This window comes from Melopsittacus undulatus, chromosome 4, assembly GCF_012275295.1.
Source record: "Melopsittacus undulatus isolate bMelUnd1 chromosome 4, bMelUnd1.mat.Z, whole genome shotgun sequence".
Classification (NCBI taxonomy): domain Eukaryota; kingdom Metazoa; phylum Chordata; class Aves; order Psittaciformes; family Psittaculidae; genus Melopsittacus; species Melopsittacus undulatus.
Window position 1 is genome coordinate 89,422,233 of NC_047530.1, and position 26,246 is coordinate 89,448,478.

At 58.7% G+C, this 26,246-nt stretch overlaps 1 protein-coding gene across 1 annotated transcript; it reads right to left on the reverse strand.

The window, feature by feature from the left end:
• Positions 1-14,756: 14,756 nt before the first annotated feature.
• On the reverse strand, positions 14,757-24,916 carry IHH (Indian hedgehog signaling molecule). The gene is made up of 3 exons (XM_034062418.1): positions 24,614-24,916; positions 18,418-18,679; positions 14,757-15,418 (listed from the first exon to the last, which is right to left on the reverse strand). The coding sequence occupies exons 1-3, from the start codon at positions 24,914-24,916 to the stop codon at positions 14,757-14,759; spliced, it is 1,227 nt and encodes a 408-aa protein (XP_033918309.1).
• Between the last annotated feature and the right edge of the window lie 1,330 nt (positions 24,917-26,246).

Genomic DNA, 26,246 nt, shown 5'->3' on the forward strand with positions numbered 1-26,246 from the left:
GGCCCGGCCGCTTGCGGAGCCGCCGGGCCCCCCCGCACTGCGCTGCTCCCCTGCCAGGGCACAGCCGGGCCGGGCAGCCCCGGGCCAGCGCCGGCGGGATCCCGCCGCGCCGCACTCCGCGGGGCTGCCCTCGGGGGCAGCCCTCCTTGTCGCTCCTCCTCCCAGGCACTCGCTCGCCGGCCGACACCGGGGGGGTTTTAACCCTCCCTCCAACTGCCCCGGCTCCCCATTGGCTCCGCGCCTGCCACCCGCCCCTCCGGCCCGGCCTGCCTCCTCGCGGGCCCCGGCCGGGCTCTCCCCTCCGGCTGCCTCATCCCCCGGCCGCAGCAGCAGGGACACTCCAGCGCCTGACCTGGAGCCCTCTGCCTCCTCCCCAGCCTCACAACCCAGCACAGCCCTGGTGCACACGCGGCTTGCAGGACCCGCCGGCCAGGGTGCTGAGCCCATTGTCCCAGTGCAAAGCCAACCTCGCTTTCCTCAGAGACCCTCCATACAGAAGAGGGTTTGTGGCTGTAATGGCTGGAAGAGATCTGGAGAGACTCAACAGACTTCATCACAGGGAGGCAAAGACCTGCTGGACTCACTCCAGTTCTGCCCTGGCTCTGCAGAGCCCCCAGGCACTTGGGGCCAGAGTGCCTAGCTGGGAGGGCAGGGAAGGCCCTCACCCACTGGCAGGGTCTTTCACACCCAGTGCAAAAAGAATCACTAGAAGTACCCAGCTGTGCCATTCCTTTCCTAGTGCATCACTCAGGGCCAGGAAGATCAATGGTTTGAACTGGACACAGAGGCCATCACCCTCCATCACCCATGTCAACAAAGCAGGTGCTTGCAGGCAAACTGTCACTCATTTGCTTGATCTTATCTTTCTCGGACAGGACACAGCTTGGAGACCAGCACCAGGGAAGGGTAGAGAGGAGAACCTTTGCTTGTCTGAGAGATGTGGGTGAGAAGGAGCAGAGCTAGTCCAAAGGGCCAGATGTCCTTGCACTGGTGTTTAGGGAGAGGCAGAGTGCCTACAAGTGCAGCTGTGTGTCTCTGGGTTCCACTTTATTTTATCATTCTGGCATAGTGAGAAAAGCCTCTGCTTTTTTTTGCCCAATGATGGGTCCAGCTCTTCAAAAGGCAAGTGAGGAAGCCATTATTGCCCTGCCTAAATATTAAGGTGGCTAAAAGGAAGCTCCCATCCCTGTATTTCTTCCCCATTTAGCATTTCCAGCACTGCTGTGGAATATTCCCTCATATTCACTCAATATTCCCTGAGCAAGAGATGGGTCCCCCCCCTGTATCCTGTGTTCCACAGAGGCTGCAAGCAGTTGCCCAAGGAGAGGAAAGGCAGGAGCATATGGGGCTTTCCTCAGCTTCCTTTGCTTTCTCTGCTCAGTAACCCCAGGGGCTTCTCTTCCCCATGCCCACCCAGCCTGGTGTGGAGCCTGCTGGGCTCCCTGCACGTGACATCCACTGCAGGGAGCTCTAAAGGTCCCACGTGTGGGACAACTTCCTCCTTTCACTTCTTGAGCCCAGCACTCAGGAGCTTTACTGGGTTGGCCCCAAACTTCCCCTGTGTGGGAATAGATGCACAACTGCCCCTTTCCAGCTGCTTTTCTGGGAGGGAGGAGGGCAGGAATCAGTCCTATGTACAGCCCAGAGCTGGATTTGCTCAGAAGGGAATTTGGGGTGTGTCACCCCATAGTAAAATGCCCTACTTGGACAGAGGGTACAGAAGGTCCCTTTCCATCCCCAGCTCCCATGCACCTGTTGCCATACTGTCTCTCCACCATCAAGCAGGCTGTAGGGCTCTCCCCAGCCCCAAATTCACACCCCTCTGCTTTCTCAGGACAGAAGCCAACATCCCTGACAAACAAAAAGACCCCAAGCCCTTTCACTCTCCCTGCCATTGGAGCAGCCAGCCCTGACAAGCAGCAGGCATAGGCAGACAAGATTTGGGGAGCAATGGAACAGCCTGGCTCCCAAGCACAAGGGAAAAGTGCATCAAGTATTCAAGGACCAGAGGGCACAGGAGAGGTAGGACAGCTCTTCTACTGTAGGTCAACAGCCTTCAATGGTGACAGCAACAAGAGAGGAACCACCACTTCCTTATCTGAGTCCTCAAGACTGGCTCCTAGAATTGCAGTGGCTTGGTAGCTTTGCACAGGGAACATACATTGATACCCAGGGCAGAGATTGGGGCTGCTGCACTGGGGCACAATAGAGAAGTCCCCACCACAGTGACCACCATGGAGAGGCAGACAGGCTGGTAGCCAGCCCAGGGGAGGCTGGGTAACCACTGTGAAGCCTTGAGCACAGTGTAGCTTGGGCAGTGGGAGCAGGGAGTGAGGCTCATTCTGGGGGTCTGGGTCACAGCAGAGTCCCAAATTACTGTCCTCATTGAAGTCCCCTGTATCACCTAAGGAGGCTCTCCAAAGACAAATAACGCCTCCAAGAATCAGCAATCCAGGCTGGTGCCCAATTCACAGATCCCAAGGTGATGCAAGTACAGGAAGCCAAGCTGCAACCTTGGAATTGCACAGGCAAGAAATCTTTGCAGACATCAGCCATAAAACCTGGGTGAAAACATCCTAATAAAGAAATCTAGAAAAAAGCATGGAGGGAGCTCCTTCCTCAAGGTGAACCAAACCCAGATACTGGGACACTGCAAGAGGGTTGTCCAGGGCTGGAGCAGCCGACACACAGCCCACACCATGCAGGGCAGAGAGCTGGAACCCAGGGCTGTGCACATAAGTGCTGTGCCCAGCAGTGGTCGGCAGAAGGGGCGGGATGCAGCCAGTGATAGATGCCAGGATGCTGATGAGTTCACAGTCTTCAGGGTTGTTAATCAGATCAGAGCTGGATTAAGTTGTCCAGGTCTGATTAGCTTTATTTCCAGTCTCAGGAAGGAGGGAACTCTCTTCCCCATCCATCAGGTCCTCTGGTGACAGCTCACCTGGTTGCTAACTAGATCTGAGATTGCAATAAGTCAACATGATTGCAGCCTGGCCCCTTACCTCTGCATCCTTCTCCACAGAGGATCTGAGGCAACCCCAAACATCAGCAACAGGTAGCAGACCCCAGAATAACAGCCAGCAAGACAGCTTGCTCCCATGGCCTGGGGGCACATGGCACTATGGACAGGAGCTACCCTAGGGAATCACCCCAGTTCAGGAGGAGGTGGAGTTTAAGGAGGGTTGTTCCCCACCAGCACCCTCTTGCCTCCAGTCCCCCCACAGGTCATCCTATGCTGTTACCCCAGGGCCTCCTCTGCTCACCCAGTGGTAGCAGAGTGCTCACAGTGCGACTGACTCTATGAAACAGGTCAGCAAACACCACGTTGCTGCTGTGAAAGTCTCGGACACATCCAGAACTGCCTTCCTGAGGTCTGTACAGAGCTGGATGGACCAGCTTGAAGTCTTGAACCAGACAGAGTGTTTCTCCCATCTCCACATCCTTCACTGGCTCAACCCACCATATTAACATCTCCATTTGTCCTCTGCCTGATGCACTTCACACTGTGCAATAAAGGTGCCTCCATACTTAACCATTTAGTATATTCATACCTAGCAAGGGCACACCAGTGGGAGGTCCATGCTGCCCAGGCAGCAGCAAGGTTGCTCAGCTCCCTCACCTCTCTGGGTGGGCCTGATCACAACATCCTTTGCAGGGCAATGGGCAGCACCAGGAGCATTCATACAACCCAGGGCTTCCTGGAACTTTCATTTGCCCAGATATTTTGTGGGATTTTCCTGGATGTGCCCCAGCTGGACCTTCAGAGTGCAATCTTTCTTCAGCCACCTGAAAACAGCAGCCACAGCAGCATCTGGGCAGAGTGGGTGTACACAGGCTCTGCAAAAGCTTTCATTGTTGACCTGAAGGTGTCCTAGAGACAGCCGGAGCTCTTTGCATTATTTTTCTCTTTCCATAGCCTCAAATGGATTTTCTCTGTACAACTTCCAGCCCTGCAAGGTCAAGCAGCAGGAGTAAAACAGGAAAAGCAAGCACCCACAGGGCAACCAAAGACATCCAGCTCTAGTGCACCCAAGTTTTCAGCATCTGTAGAGACCCACAACACTACCTACAGCAGTTCACATGCTTCCTGAAGCTGTCGCCAGCAGTGCCTGAGCTCCCAGAAACAAGCCATGGGATCACAGGTAGTATTTGGTAGCACAGTTTGGTTTTACAGCCCTGCTACTTCCTCAGTGTCACCTTGGGAAGCAATGTAATGTCCCTCAGCAAACCCAGCTTTCCCAGGATCAAAGTCAAGGGTGCAGAGGATAATCCACACCCTGATAAACAGTCACTGACTGGGACCAGACTTCCATTTTTCCAGAATTGAGTTTTTTATCCCAGACCTCAGATGAAGACGTGATCCATGCTGGGGCTGTCTTGATTTCTACCTACTAAATGCACAGTTTAGCACTAGGTCCCTCTGGGGGATTTGGATCACCTCCGACATTTAATCAGTACAAGTTACATTTGAGACAAGGACCAGTGCAGGAACCGCTGTGATTAACCCATCCCAGAGAGGTGACAGGCACCCTCATTTCTGCACAGGCTATAGCTTTTAGGCCTAGAAGGAGCTCCCTGTGCCCAGGATGGCTGTACCCACTTGCTCAGCATTAGCTGGTCCCCAGGTTACAGCTCCCAGAGCTTTTCATCTTCGGAAATTGCTTCTCTGTAAGAGACCCACAGTGTAACAACCTTGCTCTTAGCATCCCTAAGGAAACAAAGAATCTTGCTGCTCTGGCCCTGATGCCTCAGCTTGTCTTGCAGCAGCAAAGTCCCAACCCAGCTAGTGGAGAAATACAGCCCAGAAGCACCACCAGTGCTGGAGACAGAGGCTGTAAGCCTGCTTGCAGGTGCTTTCTCAGCTATTCCCCCATAAGAGGGGCTGTAGAAGTGTCCCACTCTCACCTATGTTCTGCAGCCTCCAGCCCAGAGAAGACTGAGCCCCTGGTCTGCTCCGGTTTGGGGTGTCCCAGTAAAGGTTGGGGGCTGACCTGCTGGAAAGTAGTGAAGGTGAAAGGGACCTGGGGGTCCTGGTGGATAGGAGGATGACCATGAGCCAGCAATGTGCCTTTGTGGCCAAGAAGGCAAATGACATCATAGGATGCATTAGAAAGGGTGTGGTTAGTAGGGCAAGAGAGGTTCTCCTCTCCCTCTACTCTGCCTTGGTGAGGCTGCGTCTGGAATATTGCATCCAGTTCTGGGCCCCTCAGTTCAAAAAGGACAGGGAATTGCTTGAAAGAGTCCAGCGCAGAGCCACAAAGATGATGAAGGGAGTGGAACATCTCCCTTATGAGGAGAGGTTGAGGGAGCTGGGTCTCTTTAGCTTGGAGGAGACTGAGGGGTGACCTCATCAGTGTTTACAAATATGTAAAGGGTGGGTGTCAGGATGATGGAGCTAGGCTTTTTACAATGATATCCAGTGATAGGAGAAGGGGCAATGGGTGTAAACTGGAGCATAGGAGGTTCCACGTTAACATCAGGAAGAACTTCTTTACTGTAAGAGTGACAGAGCACTGGAACAGGTTGCCCAGGGGGGTTGTGGAGTCTCCTACATTGGAGATATTCAAGGCCCACCTGGACAAGTTCCTGTGTGATGTACTCTAGGTTACCCTGCTCTTGCAGGGGGGTTGGACTAGATGATCTTTTGAGGTCCCTTCCAACCCTTGGGATTCTGGGATTCTGTGTCCCAAGTTTTGTGGGAGCCCTGACTACTCCTCACAGTGGGATGCTGTCCTTTCCCTGCCCCTTTCAGCAGGGCCACCTGCTATCTCTGGAGTCTGGGAAGCCACAGGAGTCTGGTGGGGAAGGTAAATAGACTGCCAACCCTTGGTGATTTGTGGCTAAATGAACAGTTGAAGTCACCTGTGAGCAGCCCAGGTTCCATTAACCAACCAGGTAATGAGTCTTAATCAGCACCCAGCAGTGGGAGCTGAGCCCAGCCTGTGTCAGACCTGGCACAGCCAGCCCCAGGGTCCCAGGCTGCTCGATGCTGTCCCCTCTGTATCCGCTCTGAAGAGCAGAGCAGCCAGACTCCACAGACTCCCTCAGAGATGCTCACAGGGGTCCTTATTTGTCTTTAGGGTTCTGCCCCTGCTCTGTTGATGGCAGGAGACAAGTGTCAGGCAAGTTGCTGAAGCCAACTCCCTGCCTGCTTCCAGGGTTGCTGTGCTTAGCCGCTTGTATGCCCTGTCCCTGCCTGTCCCCCATTCCACGTGGGTCTACCTGCTTCTGCCCATCCCACGGCCTTCTGAAACAGCCACAGGCTCTAGAGGACTTCTCCATCCTGTCACATCAGCAGCTCCATCAAGCAGGCAGGGATCTGTCCTGAAAGGCAGAAACTTCTATGCCTCCAACCCCTGCCACTGCATGGGCTCAGAGGGGTACACACCTCCCTCTGCTCTGAGCCCCACATACCTGTCCAAGCAAAGGAGTTAACAGGCAAAGCAAACACAGCTCAAGCACTCCCAGTCAAGCCTGCAGGGATTTCTGAGCAGCTGTTTATTTGGCCAAGCAATTTCTCAAATAAGCAGCCCCATCTCTGATGGGACATGGTAAGGCTAAGCAGAAAAATGTTAACAGCTCGCATCCTGGAGCCAGGGGATGGCAAGTCTGCATGGGAAGGCTTGCAGGACAGGGAGGGTGCTTGCCCCTAGCAGAAACAGGGCAGCTCTGAAGCGTCACCTGATCCCAGCACATAACCACCATGAAGGGCTGGAGCACCAGCATCCTACAGGATCAGGCCATACAGCTGCAGAGGAACAGGCAGAGGATGTCCTAGGGCTCCCTGTTATTAGCTGTTGGCTCAGCTTCCTGAGGCACGGTGATGTGCTACAGAGGTGATCTACACACGGACAGATGGCTTGTCCCATTGTAAACACATGGCTTGGAGAGGCAGAGGCACACATTCAGCTCAGATCTGCTTTTTGCACGGACCCAGGGTCTGACTGCTACATCTGTATTCCCATAGCCCCTGATAGCTTTCTCCTTCCATCCTGAAGCATCATGAGCCCACAGCACCCACCCAGAGACCTCCTCTATCCTACTGCCTCCCACATCAGCTCAGGCAGCACCAGAGCTTTTCCTCACAGTCTGTCCTCACCCCAGGGGAGAGGCTAAGCAGACAACATATCCCATTGCTCAGCATCATCCAGAAAAGCAGAGAAGAGACTGAATACACAACATCCTTCCAACTGCTTCCCTATGCCTCTGTTCCCACTGCCCTCACCCACCACACCAGCACATCATGTCCAGTGCCATACATCCCTAGCACAGCCAGATTTTCTTCCCCCAGCACCCGTCACTGGGCACATTGGGGTATCCCCCATCTCTGCTTTTTCCTGTTATCTCCAGGATCTTCTGGTTTTGCTTTGGAGTTTGTCCTAAGGCCAGAGCTTCTCCCTGGAAGGGAAAGGAGCCAGGGCTCAGTTCTTGAGGGGTTGGTGGGGCAGTGCAGGGATGGGTACAAGACAACCCCCCAAAAACAGCCTCACCTCTTCCCTATTAATAGCTTTCCATGGAGTCAGCTCCTAACCTGCTCCCAGGGTGACCGGATAAATCAGCTGGTCCTCCCAGGACCTTGGGCTCTAATTAATGTCAGCTCATTAACAAGATAACGGCCATTTATTACCCTGTCTCCCTGGCTGCTGATTAACCCCTTCCCAAGGTGGGGGTAGGGGGTGGTGACACCGTGCGACAGGGATGGTGGGAGGGGGTGATGCCTCTGCAGTGTGACCCAGGGACACCTCAATAAGAATGGGACAGAGAGAAGGACATGCGAGCAGGGCTGCAGAAGGGCCTGAGCAAGGGACGGATGGGAAAAAGGGAGGGTCAGGACACTTGGGTTTTCTTCCTACTGGTATGGTAAGGGCTCGGTGGATTAAAGCTTTGAAGGAGCTGCCAAGACTCATGGGCTCCTTCTGGGTTGTCTCTGTGGTCTCCAGTGCATCCCTACGCCTCAGTATCCCCATGTTCCCTACTCCAGCCCATGGGGGACAGCACAAGCCTGTCTCTCAGCCCCTGTTTTGAAAAGCTACCCCACAGCTAGTAGGAACCCACCAGCATGTCTTTATCTCTAGAAGCAAAACCAGCCCCAGGCACTGCCTACACCACAGAGCAGTGGGGCGGGATGATCCCCCTGGGGCAAGAGAGAGCCTTTGCCTTGTCCTTGCCCTGGGTATGAAGGGCAGGAGCCAGAGGGCTGGGGTGGGCACAGTGCCCCGGCCTGGCAGTAGAGCACCAGACTGCAGGGGCTAATGCTCTCCATGCATCAATCACGCTGCTTCATGGTTCCCCATTAGCAGGAGCTGTGGCTGGTTAATCAGGCTGAGGGCTTCAGCTCGTTAAGCTGACACCTTCGATGTGCGAGTGAGACATGGGGGCACGCAAGGTGCCACTTATTTATTTTCTTCTTTCCCAGGGAATATATTAAACAAATTAAATTCCTGAAGTGTTGGGTCAGCACAGCCAGCTCTGTGCCTGCCCCAGCTCCACACAGCTCAGCTGTGGGGAGGGCACTGCGCTCCCCAGCCTGCAGCAAGCCCTTGGCATTGCCGCAGGGCCCTGGCTGTCCCCCATGCCTCCACAGCACCCCAATTTCCTTCCTGTACTGTGAGCGCGGCCAGTCGGCAGTGCTGTGATCAGGAGGGCAGGAGATCTTGGAGGAAATGCAGACCGTGATTTTGCATGGAAAGGTACCCCAGGAATCTGCCTGCTGCTCCTGAATGGGTTTCCTTGGCCCTACAGGGGGGAGCTGTGGTGTGCTCCAGTGCTTTCAGGGCATTTTGTAGTGCTGCCTGCCCCAGAGAGAGCCAGCGGCTGGTTTCAGCCATAGCACCAAGCTTTTTTCTTTGCGCTATGGTATTGGGACATCTGGGTTGGTGGCAGGTTCCCAAGCAAGCAGGAGTGCTAGAAGGGAGTGACCTTATTCTCTATGAAAACTGAGTCTCCATCACGGGACTCCAGGATCTGGGAATTTAGGAAAAAAAAACCCACTGTGTATCCCAAGAACAGCTTTCAAACCACAAGCATTGACATCACTGGCACTGGTCCCGGCTCCAAATCACATCGAGCCAGGAGAACAAGAGTCTAATTGAAGCATTCTCCTGCACTGAACCCTTTGCCTGCTGCAGCATCAGTCACCCCTTCAAAGCCAAGTGCTGCCCCTGCTCAAACCCCTTGATGGCTGGGATGCCTTTCCTTGCTGCCAGGCTGCTCTGCTCCAGTACCAAGTGGGTTTCAGCCCTGCTCCTTCATGGGTTAAGTGACTGGTTAAGTGACAAACACGGATGGAAATCTTGCTGCAAATCAGTCATTAGTCCCTGGAGTTGTTTATTTATTGACCATTTGCAACTCTACCCTTCATCATCACCTTTTCCTTCCCCATTCTTCAGCAAAGTCAGTGGCAGCCTGTTCTGCTCCACTGTCCCACCCCATCCCATCTTGTCATCCCCATCCCTTCACAGGGTCTGGTTCCTTCTACTCAGTCCTTCAAGTGCCTCTTCATTTCAGGAAGGGACCCACCTTTAGCTGGTGGAAGGGTGACTCCCTGGAGGTGAGTGAAGAATTAGAGATAATTTAATTTACCTCCCTGTTTGGGCACTTTGATGAGCTGAAAGGCCTCTTGTCAGGCAGCGAATCCATCTTCCTCCAGCCTTACATCAAATTTCATTCACTAATTAGAAACTCCTGCCTCAGAGCATGCTGCCCCCGCCCCGGCCACCCCTTCTCCCCACCAGCACCATTATGAAAATAAATCGTTCCATTAGCTGCATTGTTGTGGCTGTGGGGCCCAGGCTGGGAGTTACAAGAGCAGGAAGGAGGGTGTTGGATTGAGACAAATGATTTATTGAGGAAAAGGACCCTGATTAGATTCTTACTCGTCCCCTGCACATGGTCACATACTCACACACCCCCATCCCGACATCATGGGCACCTCAGAGCCACTGGTGGAAGTCAGAGCCATATGCTGCTGGGTTTCCCTTGCGGTCATATCCTGCTGGCTGCTCCCGTGGTGCTGGTAAACCCTGTCTTGTCTTGGGGCAATATACAAGGTAATGGCTGCTCCCAGACCCCCCCTGCATGGTCCCCAGCCACCTCTTCCTCATACAGAGTGTGGGGGAGCACCAGCATCACCCCTGCTCTGCCTATCCTGCAGCTGGGGAGGGGATATGGGAAGGGAAAAGTGGGCTTCAGTGTATTAGCTCTATACCCCACACCGTGGGAGAGGGAGATAGACAATGCTGGAGTGGGAGGGTTTGCATGGCTCATCCTGGGTGAGGGGAAATGTTGTCAGCCCTCCCTGTGCGTCCAGAGAGCTGTCTGCCCTGGAGATATGGGGCAGGCATGGCTGCAGAGGTGAGCACTGCCCCCAGTGCCTGTGTCCCATGGTCCTCACAGTGCCCATGCTGCCACCATGGGCCATGCACATGAACTCGGCCTCTGCCAGGAAGGGGCAGAGATCAGGGACACAGGGATACCTGGGTGCTCTAGGGGCTGCCTGAGATATAATGTATCCTGGCTGGAAAGAGAATAGTTTGCGAGATTGGATGGCAATGCTGAGAGCTGAGAGGTTTTCAAGCATGACTGGTGAGGTGATGGGCATGTGTCTGTCGAGGGGATAAAGCTATGTGTAAAGGGTGGATGCCTATCTGTCAGCATCTGCACAGGCACAGAGTGCTGTGATGTGAGTCCCTGAGGCTCCTGTTTGCTGAAGCCCCTCCAGCCCTCCCGGGCGAAGCTGCCAAGGGCAGGCAGGGGGGCTCTGCGGAGGAGCAGGCACCTCCTGCAGGGAAGGGAGCTGTCCCCACACGGGTGCTGTGGTGAGAGAGGGGCAGGAGGTGGGGGCTCGGGCCAGGGGGAGGTGGTGGAGGCATTTGAGACACAGGATGGGCTCCGCAGTCAATACTATGCACCACGCCTGCTCCCGGGGCTCCTGTGGGCTCCTGCCCCTTGAAGCAGCAGCACTCCGAAAAGCCATTAAGCTAAATTAAGTTAATGCGAGTAGGAAGCAGATACGGGCTCCCTCTGCGGGCACCCGCCGGCTGGCAGCGTGCGGGGCCTAACAGGGCTATGCAGCTTCCTTCCTCTGGGCTTTTTTTGGGGGCAGCTATGGGTCTGTCTGCCCTCTATGGGAGGAGGATTCCCACAACCTGCTGTTGGTTGCAGGCCCAGATATTTTAGGGTGTTCCCCCATCACCGTCACGCCCCAGGCCATGGGGATCTGGTTAGACCCAGAGATCCCGGGTGATGGGCAGAAACCGCCTCCTTGCCCGGGGATATTCCCTGCACCGCGGGGAATGTTTAACCATGCAGTCCCGCAGGATGCCCTCCCTGCCGTTGCTTCCTGCCTGCACCGCGCTGAGGTGCAGTTCCCCATGAAGAGGAGATGCTTTAGGGGTGCTCCACTCCCCGAACTCCCCCGCCTCCATTGCCAGCGGGGCTGTTGGGCGCTGCCACGGCAGAAGGCCACGGTGCGAGGGACAGACGGGAGAGGCGGGGACAGGAACAAGTGTCCCCCCTTGTTAACAGCGCCGGACCCTGTCGTCTTTTCAAGGCTCTGAATAGGGGGTGGTACTTCTCCGCCCCTGAATTTGGGGCCGGGGGTGGGCTGGCGCTGACTTAACAAGCTCAGACATGGCTGGAGGGATGACGGGGAGGACACGCTACCCCAGATGGGAGCATGTGGGGGGTTTCTCTTGCGCCACATGCCCTTCTTCTCCCTCCCGCCCACCATTGACATGATAATGAGGACAAATTGATGGAGAGACATCCATTGTGGTACCCTCCAGCCCGGCCCGTCTGCCGGCCACCCACCAGCAGCGCCATCCATCATCACCCAGCCAGAACTCCGGTGGGACACCTCCACTCGGGACTGGCACCCCGGGAGATGGGGCTGCTTCAGGTGCCCACGAGCAGAGGGGCAACCCCCAGGCTGCCTTGGTTCTCCTTGGGCTCAGTGACAAGAAAGAGGGGGACATCCAGGATAGAAAGACCCCCGTCATTAAGCCCTGTCTGTCAGCTGGACATGATTTTGTCCTCACCATTATCATGGGGATTTATAGGTCTAGGAGGGGAGTTACTGTGGCTTCAGAAAGACCCCAACATCTTCCTTATGGGTGCTCCCCCTTCCTCTCGCTGCCCTGGGAACAGCCAGGGAACAGAGCCAGGACCCCTGGCTTTCCCTGCTTCCACCCAAAAGCAGTCCCCCAATACTCTGCATCATCCTCCTAATGGGGCAACAAGTTGTTCCACATACTCACTGATACCCTAAAAACCTGGGCCTGGAGATGGGCTGCCCACAGCACCACAGGGCTCCTCAAAGGGCACATCTACTCCCTGTGCATCCCCTGCCTGCAGCTCCCCATGCCTGTGACGGCAGCCTGATTGAAATTTTACTCCATAAAGCGCCTCTCAAAAGCCTGACCCCGTGGCCCCCCTGGGGACCAATTTGTCCTTCTCTGCAATAAGAACCTAATTAAATTAGCTCAGTCGCCTCGAAGAACCCTTAAATTAGCCGTGGTGATGAGGGCCCTTGCTGACAGCCTGCTGCCGAATTGCTCCACACTTACCATGCAATAGGGTCCAGGGAAAGCCCTGGAGGGACTGTGCTCCCACGGGGAGACCAGGGCAGGGCAGCTTGGACATGGGGCAAAAGGTGCACAGAGGGGTATTTGGGTAGGGGACGTATGTGGGGTGCTGGCTGGTGGTCTTCCCTTCTGCTGGTGTGGAGGTGGCGTGGAGGGGGACAGGGCTGGCAAGGGGCAAGGGGCCAGAGCCAGCAATGATAAGCACTAGTGACATTGGAAACCCAGTGTACAGAGTAGGGGTTCACCTTTTCCAGAAGCACTGGGCTAGGGGGTGTTGTAGGGATGGAGATGGCGGGGAAGGTTGTCCCAGTGTGGCCAGGCACGTGGGTGATGGGCCCAGACTGGGATGCCAAGGTGCCCCTGCCAGTCCCACAGTAGCTGTCCCTCCCACATCCTGCCCCACTTGCCTTAGTTTCCAGGTGGCTCCAGTGACAGCTTTGTCCCATGTACGCCACTGGCTGCTCACCTCTCCTGGATACAGGGGAGTTGGGAGGGAGAGCTCACCCTTGCTATTGGAGGCACTGAGTGGCCAAATCTTGCTCTTGGAAAAGCACAAGATGCCCTCTAGCCCTGCCTGCCCTGTTTATGATGGGCAGTGAGCACTCCCAATCCCTGCCCCACTCCCCACACCAGAGCTCAGAGTGCCTGCCTGGGAGATGATGGATTTATTTGGCCGTGTCCCCGACCAGGAAAGTTACATCCAGTGAAGAGACAAACCCCACACCTGCATTCGGCCGTGCTAGCACTCTTACTTTGCCCTGGACATCGATCACCATAAAAACTGTGCTTTAAAATAATCTTTAAATAATTTCTGGTTTTGGAAAAAAAAAAATCATCCCCCAGCCAAACAGCTTCAGCCCCCCCCCCCCCCCCCCCCGGCTCCCATCTCACTTGCACGTGCCCACGCTGCCTCCCATCCATGGCACATACAAAGAGCAGCTTAATAAATAAAGACGTGTGATGCTGCAGGGGGAACACGGGTCACAGCCCCCCACCCCTCACCTCTGCTAATGTGGAGCCAGGAGAGGCTGAGACCCTAGACAGGAGTTTGAGGGGGGAAGCATGGCTGCAGCTCTGACAGAATTCCCCCCAGGTCCTGGGAGCAGGTGAGCAGCAACAAGTTACCCTGAGGGTTTGGGGTGCTGGGGGGTCAGGGAGGATGGGCCAGGCAGGGACTGAAGCTTGAGGAATGGTTTAGCTTTGGGGTGGGAAAGGCTTGTCTGGGAGTTCAGCCAGCTCAGGGCAGGATGCAGGGAGGCAAGGGAGGGAGCACTTTTCTCCCATGATGCTTTCTTTCCCCACATCTGGCTGCACCCCCAGCTCTCCCTACCAGTGTGTGCCCATGCCTGGCTGGCATCTGCACTTTCCTGCCCACAGCCCTGCCTCTGCAGCCCCCTCTTGCTAGCTAGAGCCCCCCATGAGGTCATGGCATCCCCATGGGCATGTCTGGACAGGTGGGTACAATACTGGCTTTGAGCAGAGCTTGGGTCCCACTATTGAGCCCCTTGCTCCAGCAGCATTTGTGTCACCAAGTCAGGAGTTTCATGCCTGCCCTTCCAGCCCTGCCGATGCTTGGGCACCCCAGGCACATAAGGACTGGTTTTGGGTGCTCCCCTACATCCATAGTCAGGGCCTAAGGGCAAGGCACAGTTCCAGTACCTGGATCACCCTCTTCCCAGGGGTGGGAATGGCATCGCCTGCCCTCCCGCCCGGTCTGCTCAGCAAAGGGCCCTTCTCCCAGATCCTCCCCACCGGGTGCAGGAAGGCTGGGAGCCCTGCAGGAGCAGCCTGTAGCCAAGGGCTGTCTCCTCTTCCCTCTCCCCTGACCTACCAGATCTCTGTGTTAGCTAATTCTGCACACGCACACGTACATCACACACACACACACAAATAGCAGCATGTGGATCCAGCCGGGGGCAACCCCATGTTCCGGGGGGGACCCTTTGTGCCTTCCCCCTGCACCAAGGAACAGGGGGTGAAGAGGGAGTGGTGGGCACGAAGGAGGCACACCAGGCAGCCCCAGTGCTCCCCAACTGGGAGGTGGCTGTGCCCCAAGCAGGCAGGGATGGAGGCAGCTCTACATGGGCACCCAGCTTTGGGAGGGGGTGCTGGCCCCTGGTGAGCCGCCCCGCAGACACCACCTCCAGCAGCAGCACTGGCTGGGGCACACTCTCAGCTCTCCATCTGGGGTACCCCCAGCGGGTGGAAGCTGTCAGGGGGCAGGAGCAGCTTTCCCAGTTGGTAGAGCAGCCCCGAGTACCAGTGCACACCATCCCCCTGTACCCCTGGCCACCCCACCAGGCTGTGGTAGAGCCGAAGTGGCCAGAAAGCCAGCTGTGCCAGATGTTGCTCCTGCACCAGGGCGAAACACGAGGCCACCACACCGTCCACCACCAACGTCCCATGGCGTGTCAGCGGGGCATAGGCCCCCACATCCCTGTGGTCCCGCACCGCCACCACCTCGGCAGGCTGCAAACCACTGCCCCCCGCCACCACCAGCACAAAGTGTCCGGGGCGCACGTGGCTGGCAAAGGTGGGGTGGAAGCGAGTGGCAGGCGCTGAGGAGTTCTGAGCCACAAAGAGCAGGTGGGTGGGTGTCAGCACCAGGCGTCGCGGTGGATCCCGCGTCTCGATGACATGGAAGGCAGTGAGGGCACGCGGCTCCTTGTCCAGGAAAGCCAGGAAGTCGCTGTAGGTGGGCCTGCCTGCCTCATCCATCGCCAGCACCCGCTGGCCTGGGCGTAGGGCCCACAGCGGTGTCCGTGCACCATCCTCCAGCGTTGCCAGCGCCCACCCAGGGAAGCAGCCACCCGTCTTCGCAGCAGCCGAGTGCTCTGCACAGGGAAAGAGAGGACAGAAGAGTTACCTGTCTGGCAGAACCCCAGCATCACCCCTCCATGACACACAGCGACCCTCCCAGGCTGCCTGGGTTTGCCCACCTGGGGATAACCCTCCTGTGGCATCATCAACAATCACACACCCCTTACACACCCCCAGCCACTAACCCAGGCTCTCTGGGTGTCTATTCCCTGAGCCACTGTTTCACTGGGGGTGGCAACTGAGGGCTCAAGCCACACACGGCAGCCTCTGCTTTGCACTATGGTGCCAGTGCACTACTTGGCAGACCCAGGTCCTGAAACCTGCTTGGCAAGGGAAGCAGGGCACAGCCATAGCCCCAGACACACAAGGCAGTGTCAGGGGCACCAAAAGCTCAAAAGCAGGGAGGCAGAGCCCTGAGTCAATCTCAGGCTGAGGAGAAGAGTGCTCTGCATGCTCCCATCATTCCCATCCCCTGTGGTGCTGGGCCTGGGTACTGCTGGGGAGGATGTTACAATGAAGGGTGTGCAGGGTGCAGCACCCTCCCCCAGCACCGTGGCACCCCTCCACCCCGCTCTGTAGCCCTGCTCCATTCTGCCTGCTCACCCCTGCACCACACATGCCAGCCAACCCCCTCTTTGAGCTGCATGGAGATGTCGCAGCCTGTGGCCATCATCAGGAAAAAAACACCAGCTTTCTGGGTAGGGCTTTGCTAGCAGCTGTCACAGGGTAAAGCACCCAGACTCTCTGGACTTGTCCTCTGGGATGGTGGCACAGCATTCCTAGCCCTCCTCAGATAAAAAGATGCAGTAAAACACCATGTATCACCAGGGTACCATCCTGGCACTTAGCAGGGGAATCCTGGCTTCCCAAGGAATGGTACTCATCTCCCACAGCAGCCCTGCTCTCCCAAGCCCCAGCAACCTCTATCTCAGCTTTTATATGATGTCCTCCCACCATCTGCTAGGGTCATATCATCCAGGGTCCTGCTGCTGGCCCTGCACAGTCCCAGCTTCTAGCTCCCAGCCCCCCCCCCCTTCAGGTCCCTCTCCCAGCTCCCTCATCTAATCCCTGAGTGTCCCCACCCAGATGGCACTGCCCTCCATCACTCCCCAGCTCTGCACAGAGCCAAATCCCAGCCCCCAGGCCCATGAAGAGAGGCATCCATCTCTGGGACAGAATCCTTTTATTGCTCAGATAAGGTGCAGTGTCCGCCCCCTGCCTGCCCCAGAGGCCAGGTCCCAAATCCTGCACCCTGCATCCCCAGGCAGGCAGCAGAGCTGTGGGAGGGGCTGGCAGGAGGGCAAGAAGGGCAGCTGGCAGAAGCGGGGTGCACAGGTGCTGGGCACGGAGGGGTGCAGGGGGGGACCCGAGGAGACACAATACACATAACAGGCCACACAGCCATCCATACAAAAATAAAAGCCATTTACTAAGAGGCAGGGGCAGCCCAGCTGCCCCCTGTACACAGCTCTGAGGGGTGATTGTGATATGCACTGCACAGACTCCACCACATGCTCTTGGGCTCCTCATGGCCTTGGAGATAAATATGGTAGACACAGAGCCCCAAGGAGTCACTGTGCAGTGAGGGGGCTGTGGCCAGCCCTCAGAAGCCCTCCAGGGCCTCAGGGCCCCAGTCTGCTGCCTGGGTCACAGCATCCCTCTTCGGCTGGTCCCAGCATTCAAGAGCCTCCGTCCTTCTTCAGGGGCACAGCCCCACTCCTCTGGCCAGCCCCAAGGCTCTGGGGTCATGGTCCTTGCTTCAGAGCCTGGCCCCTCTCCTCCGGCCAGCCCCACAGGGTGCCCTGGGGCACAGAAGCCCTGGTCCTCCTCTCACCCTTCGTCCCTCTTCTTCGGGAGTTCGTCGTTCCCTCTCTGCGGCGTGATCGCCCCACCTCCATCGCCGGCCAGCCTTGCGCCTGTCCTGGCACCGGCACGGGGAGCGGATCAGCGCGGGGGGGCCGGCTGGCGTCTGGGGGGCTCCGGCCGCTGGCCGCGGGCTAGGGCAGCAGGACAGGCACAAGAGTGCGGTGGGAGCCGAGCCCGGCGGCAACAGACGCGGGGCGACACCGGCGCAGCAGCCCCGGCACCACCGCGGCACATGGGGGCGCGGGCAAGGCCGTGGGCACGTGTGTGCAGACACAGCCCTCTGCCTGTGCAGGTGCTCCGTGTGCCCAGCCTGTCGCGACACGGGCACGCCGGTGTCGGGACAGCAGCTCGGCCCCCTCCTGGCCGCGGGGGAGCGTGGCTCCGCTCGGCGCGGCGGGCACGGTGATGGGCCACTGCTGCCCTCTGCCGCCAGCGCGGCCGCTCCGCCGGGACCTGCAGCATCCGTGGCAGGGGCAGCAGCTTCCCCCCGGGCTGGGAGGGGGCCGTGAACCCCACGCAATCCCTTCCCGACTACAGGCAGGGCCGGCGAGCTGCCCCCCCCCCGTTTACGGCGTGGAACAAACAGCATCAGCACCCTCACTCCAGTCCAGCTGCCTCTGCCCTCAGCACCCCCAGCTCTGACCCCTTCCACTGCACAGCAGAGAAGCTGTTCCCGGAGTACCCTGGCCTGTCCCTGCCTGGGTGTCCCTGTCGTCCGCCCCCCCCTCCCCCCAGTCAGGCCTGGATGGATGCTGCTGCGATAGCAGAAGCCCAAGAGCAGCCAGCAGTGGAGGAGGGCAAGGCTGGATGGAGCTGAGCATGGATGGCTGGGCACTAAGGGACTGCAAGGGCAAAGGCAGGTGAGACAGATGTGATGGGGGACAGGCTGTGGGAGAAGGGGATGTGGGGTGGAAAATGGAGAGGAGGTAGACAGGGTGGGTCAGGGTGCAGGTACATGGGAGTAAGACAGAGAGTTTGCCCCATGGCACTGCTGGCCACAGATGTGTGACTCACTCCCCAGCAAACTGACTGCCTCAGATAGGGAAATCACGCTGTGAGAGCCAGTGCCCCCCAGGAGCACCCCACACAGCCAGCTGCAACAGCGGGACTGGCCCCTGGCCCTGCTCACTGCCCTCCCGGGCCTTACCTGACTTGACGGAGCAGTGGATGTGTGCCTTGGACTCGTAGTAGACCCAGTCGAAGCCAGCCTCCACGGCCAGGCGAGCCAGCATGCCGTACTTGTTACGATCCCGGTCTGAGGTCGTGATGTCGACGGCTCGGCCCTCGTAATGCAGTGACTCCTCCGAGTGGTGCCCATCCTCGTCCCAGCCCTCCGTCACCCGCAGCTTCACCCCTGGCCACTGATTCATGACAGAGATGGCCAGGGAGTTCAAGCGGTCCTTGCAGCGCTGCAGGGCAGAGGGGCAGAGTCAGTAAAAGCTTCTGGGAGTGCAGGGGTTAGCTGTATGGTTGGCAGGTTGCATCCCACCATGCTTCCAAGGAGCCTCTCTGGGTCCTCAGGCCCTTCAGGGGCTGGTCTAACAGAGAAAGATCTTAGAATGAGCTGCCATTTCCATCCCATGCCCTTCAGACTCCCCGCAGTGCCTAATATTCCACTGTTTGATCCGGCATCTGCCAAGGGTGTGCACCCCAACAGGGCACCCATCTCTTCCTCCATCTCTCCCCCAGTTCCTGGGATGCTGGAGAGTGTTTAGGGCAGCACAGCCTAGTCTAGTGTGAAACACCCTCTGCTTGCAGACACCTGCCCTGTGCTAGCATTGCCTCAGGGGCTCCCAAGTAACAGAAGGAGGACTCAGGATCCCCCAGGATCCCCAGCACTATCCCCAGGCACAAAAGAAACAACTGCCCAGTCCTCAGTACTGCTCTGGATGGTCCTCCTCAAGTCCTGAGGCACAAGGACACAGCACTGGGCAGCTTCATACCTTCATCTAGCCACTGCTTATGTGGGAAATGCCAAACCTGACCAAGAGCTCTGTTGTGCTGATCTAGAGAGGATGGGGGTGAAGCCCCCTCCACCTCTCCACACCACAAGGGCTGAAAAGCCAGAGCTAATTAACTGCAGCAGATCCCAAAAGCCCCACACCTGGTGGCCACAGAGGTCACCCAAGCAAGGCAACAGCCCTGCCTTATACCCCCTGTCGCAGCACTCCCCAAAAAGCAGAGGGATACCAGCCCCAGATGCATGTCCTGCAGCCACCCTGCACTGCCCGCTTCCCCCAGCCACAGCTCCGTCTCAGGGAGGAACCAAGCCCCTCCACCCTGGGCTTGGAAAGGTACAGACCATGCTCCTGGTCCCTTCCCTGCTGCAAAAGGAATGGAGGAGAGCTAAAAAAGGTGTAGGAAAAGCAATATGGGAGCTTCAACACAAATCCAGGTGAACGGGTGAGGCCTGGAAAGGAGATTCTGGGGGGGTCCCAGAGAGCGCTATAAAAGCAGAGCAAAGGACAGAGCACTCACGGCAAAGTGTGAGGTAGGTCTGGGAAGCATTAATGGAATGACAGGGCAGCAGCCTAAAAGCCAGCCACTGCAGGGGATAGTTTTGTGTGATATCCAGCTCAGCACTGGAACTGAGCGCCACAGGATGTCATGGTGGGATACGATTACAGCGAACATGAATCACAGCTATAAAACCCAATGCTGATTATGCCCCCAGGCTCTGAAATGTCCCAGCACTGCTTCCACAGGGAACTGACTCCCGAAACTGAGTCTTCACCCTATTTCCAACTACTGCTCCAGTCCTGGGGAGGTGGGTGCTGCTGCTCTCAGGGAAGCCTGCTTGTGCTTGGCAGGGTCAGCGCCCCAGGAAGGGCAGTGCCAGGCAGGCCTTTGCCCCACATGGAGCGAGGGAGCACCTCTGCCCTCATCCCACGGCTGCCTGGGTGTGGGGAGATAAGCCAGGAAGGTGTTGGACAAACAGTTGCCAGGTGAGGGGAGGAGGAGGAAGGAGGGGAGCGACTTTTGTCCCCATCCAACCCCACTTGGTGCCACTTGGCACAAACAGTTCCCAAGGTCCCTGGACCCAGGGGGACAATGCAAAGAGGGGCAGTAAGAGGGTTCAGGGATGGAGGCAGGCAAGGAGTTCCCAATGCCTCCCTATCCCCCGGCCATCAATTCAGGAGTCCCTCTGCCACGCCCTTGCCAGCACTCCATTCTGGACACCCCTCATGCCCTTACTGCCAGCCCATCTGTCCTTCACGGGCACCCTGCCCGCACACGAACACCGAGACCCTCCAAGCGCTGTCCCTGTGGCAGGGGCACTGCCTACCACCAGCTCCTGTGACCCACCTGGGCTGCCTTGTCTTCTGCCTGTTCCGATCCCTGCACAGCCCAGCCCAAGGGTCCCACCTTCCCCTCCTCGCAGCAGGTAGCGCCCGGCTGCCCGGCAGCCTGCCCGGCTGGGTGCACAAACCCGAGCTCTGAACACCCTGTCCCCGGGCTGCCGGGCCCGGCGGCTATGCCTGTGCCTTTGGTGGCCAGCAGGTGTCAGAGCACGAGCAGGGAGCGGGCAGGGACCGGCGCGGAGCAGGTACCGACGGGAGGAGAGCAGGGAGCGATGAGCAGGGAGCAGGTACCAACGGGAGGAGAGCAGGGAGCGATGAGCAGGGAGCAGGTACCAACGGGAGGAGAGCAGGGAGCGATGAGCAGGGAGCAGGTACCAACGGGCGGGGAGCGGCAGGGAGCAGGCAGCGACAGGGAAGGAACGAGTATCAGTGGACAGGGAGCAGGCGGAAACAGGCAGGGACGGTCGGGGAGAGAGCAGGTACTAACGGGTGGGGAGCAGGCACGGGTGCACAAGGCAGCAGCGGACAAGGAGCAGGCAGGGATGTGAAGGGAATGGGTAGCTATGAGGAGCGAGCAGGCAGTAATAGGTAAGGACAAGCAGGCAGGATGGGTAGGGAGCAGGTACAGAAGGCAGGGAGAAGACAACAGGGAATGGTAGCCAGAGATGGGCACAGAGCAGGCAAAAATAGGCAAGGAGCAGGCATGGCCAGCAGAGAGCAGGCACAGATGGGCAGGGAACAAGTAGGGATGGGCACTACCTGCCCAAGGACTCTGCTGCCAGCACAGACAGGTAGGCAGAGATGCATAAAGTCATGGTCATGGGCTATCTGCAGGCTCTGTGCTTGCTGGGGGCTACAGGAAGAGCCCACCTCCTTCCCACACAGAGCCCAGAGGACCTAGAGCATCCTCAGGGACAAGGGTGACCATGCTTGCCTGAGTGGCATGGTCCTGCTCCTGCCTGGGAGTGAACACAAGATCTCACAAGGTGACAGCAAAGATGTGGAAATGCTGCCATGGCCCACGGGCCCTGTAGGGCCCAGGCTGGAGTGGGATGTCTGAGCTCAGTGGTGTGGCACTGACTCCTGGCTATGGTTCACCAGCCCCAGTGCTGCTCTGATGCCCAGCTGGGAGGATAACACCCTTGCAACAGGCATATAGCAGGCTTTGCAGTGAAGGCAGGTGGTGACAGTGTGTAAGAGGGGGCACAGCTTGTCCCTGTAGTGGCACCCCCATGCCACATGCTCTGGGATTCTGTGCAACTACAATGAGCTGTGTGGTTCTGTGCTGTCCTATGCACATCATGGTGGAGACCCTGGGGATGTTAGCTTGGGATGATCAGAGATGTTCTCCCCACTGTCCAACATCGGCATCTACTTTTCTGTGTCCAGACTGGGAACGGGATCATGTCTTACGGGGGAAGTCAAACCCCTTTAAGGAACACAGAAGATCTGGAAGGAAGGGCACAACTCCAAGACAGGTCATCATCAGCAGGGACTCCAGGGCCATGTGAGGAGAGATACACAGGACACCCAGGTGTAACCACAGCCTCAGCAGACGGGTTGTGAATAGAGTGAGTCTGGCTACTGCTACCTGATGTCCAGAGCCTGGTCAAGAGAAGAGGGGTTCCACTAGCATCTCCCCCCAAGGTGAGATTTCTCCCAAAGTAAGCTTAGAGTCCTATCCCAAGGTCTCCATGACAAATTCCTCACCACTGCAAGGATGGTCTCCATACTAGCTGGGCTACCAGTGCCTGCAAAGGGTGATGGCTGGGGTAGGGAAAGGCTTAGGGCTGGGACTCCAGGGGAGCAGGGGACTCAGTACATTCCTGGGCCAAGCTGCCTGGGAGAGGTGAGGCGGGCTCTGCCTCCAGCCTTATCTCAGCACCTCCAAGTGGGACCAGCGAGAGCAAACACACTGGAATTCTTGAGGAAGATGAAACGATAAAGGCAGGCAGAGAGCAGCACTACCCACCCCCCAAAGCAGGCGGCATCTTCCGGCTGCCTGGGACACCCAGACCCTTGGACTTGGGGAAAGAAAACAGGTTTGAAGTGAGTCAACAGCAGTAAAAGCCAGTGCACTGGGGGAAGGGACAAGAAGTTGGGTCAATGGCCTTTCCAAACCATAGCAACACAGGGCATGGTGCCAAAGCTGGAAGTCCCATGTCTGGGAGCATCTCCCACAGCCAGGGGCAACAGACAAGCTCAGACAGCTGAGGGATGGCAGCAAGCTGTCAGAAGTCATGCTACCTCCACAGCAACGGGGACAATTCCCTGCAGGTCTGCCTAAAGCACCATAGTACCCATCAATGCATGGATGTGTTGGTGGTCAGGGACCCTGCTGGGTAAGAGCCCTCATTTGGGCACCCCAAGTAGACCATGGTGCTTCCAAAGGCAGTGGGACAGTGGGAAGTGTAGCAGGTGAGGCATGGAGCCCTCCCTCTCCCAGGGATGCATCTCCCAGGGATGCAGACACTATCTGCATTAGGGCAGGTGGTGGGAGCACTCTCAACAGCAAACTCAGCCTGAAGCACTCTCCTGCCTCCAGCTCAAGCAATACTATGTCACCCACTTTCCCAACGCATGGAGCAGCGGAGCTCACTGTTTCCTCAAGTATCCCTGAATCTCTTCCCCAGTGGATGCAAACTCCAGCCCAGCACCAGGGCTCCAGGCACCAGCAACTTCGACTTCTACAACTCCCCAGGCTTGGTGGTGCCTCACAGGGATCCTGGTCCCTCTGCTGCAGTCCCTAACATAAGAACCACCCCGGAGTGTGGCCCCTGCCACAGGGACCTGCTCGCAGGGCACATGGGGTTGCAGAGCTGTCAAACCAGCACCCAAACAGCTTCTCCTCCCATTGTTACCAGAAGCTGGGTCAGAAACCATGGCCAGAGCCTCGCTCAGTGCCCACCACCACAGCTCACCCAGCCGTCAGTCCTGCACCGGGGGTGCAGTGGTCAGTAGGGTGGCCCTGGCTCCCATCCACCTCCCCCGGGAGCTCACTCAGGCTGTAACCCAGTGCTGAGGCTGGTGGCCAGGTTTCTTAGCAAGGCCGTGCGGCTCCTTATCTGCATTCCTGAAACCCTCAGGCATTCTCCTGGCAATATTAAAACACAGAGTAACCTTCGTCCAGCATCATCCCCCCTTCCACTGCTGTCCTCTGTCCCCCCCACCTCTCATTCCCACTGGCCCAGAACGCTTGTAAACTGACTGCAACAGGGCATTTGCTGTAACAGGTTGTCCCTGTTCCCAAGAGTAGCAAGCAGCTCGCATCGGGCACCTCTCACCATCCCACCCGACACATGGGCGGAAGGGGCACTGAAGCACGGCATAGGGTTTCGGCGGTCCAAGGTCAGCAAGGGCGCTCCGGGAGCCCAGCTTGCGGCTCTGCCTCCTGCCCTCCCTGCCAGCACACCGGGCTCTGCCCCGTCCCCCGCCTGCAGCGGACTGGCTGCCTGCTCTGCCGGCCGGCGCGAGGAGGACGGGGGAGAGAGCAGGGTGGGTGCAGCGAGGCAAAGTGCTACTGGATTGGGAACAGAGTGGCATGGCATGGGATGCACCAGGGCAGGCTGCTGCCAGCTTGGAGGGCAGGGCGCTACCAGCTCGCGGGACCAGGGGACATGGGTTGTAGCACAGCCGGGCAAGGTGCTCCCAACTCCGGAGGCACAAGGGCACACTTCGGGGTGCAGCAGGCATAGGTGCCAGAGGATCCGAGGATCAGCGGGGCAGGGTGCTGCCATCTCGGGGAACAGGGTGCTGCCGGCTCCGGGAGCAGCGTGCTGCTAGCTCCGGGTCCGACGCACTCAGCCCAGCTGAAGGGGCAGAGGTTTGCAGCTCCCGGCAAAGGGAGATGCCCGCGCTTCACAGCCGACAGCCAGGGCCGGGCACCGGGATTCCCGGGACAGGACGGGGAAGCCGCTGCGCCGGGTCTCCCGCAGCTGGCCGCGCTGCCCCAGGGGAGCGGAGCGCAGGGCGCATCTTAGTAGCGCCGGTGCCCGCCGATGCCCGACGCAGGGGTCGAAGCGGGCGGCGGCGGGACCGTACCTGGGTCATGAGCCGGTCTGCGCCGGTGTTCTCCTCGTCCTTGAAGATGATGTCGGGGTTGTAGTTGGGCGTTAGCTCCTTGAAGCGCTCCGAGTTGCGCGCGATCTTGCCCTCGTAGCGGCCGCTGGCCCCCAGCGTCTTCTCGGGGACGTTGGGGCTGAACTGCTTGTATGCGAGCGGGATGAGCTTGCGGGGCGGCCGGCGGCGGCTGCCCACCACCCTGCCCGGCCCGCAGCCGCGCACGGCCGGCGCCAGCAGCAGCGCGTACCCGCTCAGCAGCAGCAGCAGCCGCGCCGGCTTCATGGCGAGCCCGGCGGCCCCGGGGCGGCCCGGGGGACCGGCGGCTCTAGGGGCCCCGCTAGGCTCTGCCGCCGCTCCCTCCGCCCGCCCCGGGGCTCCCCATGCGGCGCGCAGCCGGCGGCGGGCAGGTGCCGGTGCCGGTAGCGGCAGCGGCGGGGTGCGGCGGCTGCCCGGCGCGGGTGCGCTCTGGCTGCCCGGTGCGGCGGGCTGGCGTCGGCCCGCTCTGAGCTGCCGTGGCCCGGCGGCGGCAATAAATAGCGAAGGGCCGTTTGTTTTGGCAGGCGAGCGGGCGCTTGCGGGGCGCAGGGCTCGGCGCTGCTGGAGCCCCCCGCGGTTTGCGCCCCGGCGGTCAGCGTGGCGGGGCTAGAGCCGGAGCCGGAGTCGCCGCTGCCTGCGCTCCCCGAGCAGGAGTGAGAGGGGAAATTGAAGAGATCCGGGACCGGGAACCGCCAGGACCGCACCCTGCCCGTGTCCCAGCCTCCCAGCGCCCTCCCTCTCTCGCCTCCTCCCCGCGGAACCTGCCCCGGGCCGTCCGCAGCCTCCTCCTCCCCCCCCCCCCCCGGGCGAGCCCCGCAGCCCGCAGCCCACCCCGCCGGAGGTGCCCGCTGCCACCTGCCCCCAGGGACAGCTCCGCCGCCGCCCCGAGGCGCGCCGGTCCCGCCGCACACCCGCTTCCCCCGGGGAGTCCCGCGGGGGCTCCCCCGTGGCAGCGTGGGCTCGGGGTGGCACCCCGGGGCTCCAGCCCCTGCCGCGCCGCTTGCTCGCCAGGGGCCCGGGCCTGCGGGCGGGGATCAAACAGAGCAGGGAGGCAGCTGGTTGAAATTTAACCACAATATTCTCGCTCCCCATTGTTTCCAGGGAGGCCCGATATTTCCACAACAGGATTATGGCATCTGATTAACTCGCTGAGACAACAATGAGGGGCTGGGATGGGCTTCCCCTTCTAGCTGCCAAAAGGGGAAAGTAAATACAACACCCTGATTTCAGGAGCGAGGGCCTGCAGGGCCCCCCGGTTCCCCCCAGCTGTGTGCCGGGGAGGGGTCCAATATGGCTCTGCTTGCACCCTCGCGCTCCCTAGCACCTTCCCAGGTGAGACAGTGCCTTGGGATGCCCCTGTGCACACAGCTCTCTCAGGGATGTCCCCTTGGTATCACTTCAGTGGGCACAGGGCACTCCCAGGGATACACAGAGACCAGGCTGGAATAGTCCAGCCAGGCGTCCACCTCTGACTGCAGGGCTGTGCTGGCCTCAGCAGGGCCAGGCAGCCTGGGCAAGAAGGATGCAGGCAGGAGGGACAGGACAGGACAATTTAGGATGCTGCTATCCAGTGGCT

Coding starts and splice junctions, on each gene's coding strand:
- IHH (XM_034062418.1), bottom strand. CDS start 24,916: ATGAAGCCGGCGCGGCTGCTGCTGCTGCTGAGCGGGTACGCGCTGCTG. Junction 18,680..24,613: donor CAGACCGGCTCATGACCCAG/GTACGGTCCCGC, acceptor TCTGCCCTGCAG/CGCTGCAAGGACCGCTTGAA. Junction 15,419..18,417: donor CCACTGCTCCGTCAAGTCAG/GTAAGGCCCGGG, acceptor TTCCCTGTGCAG/AGCACTCGGCTGCTGCGAAG.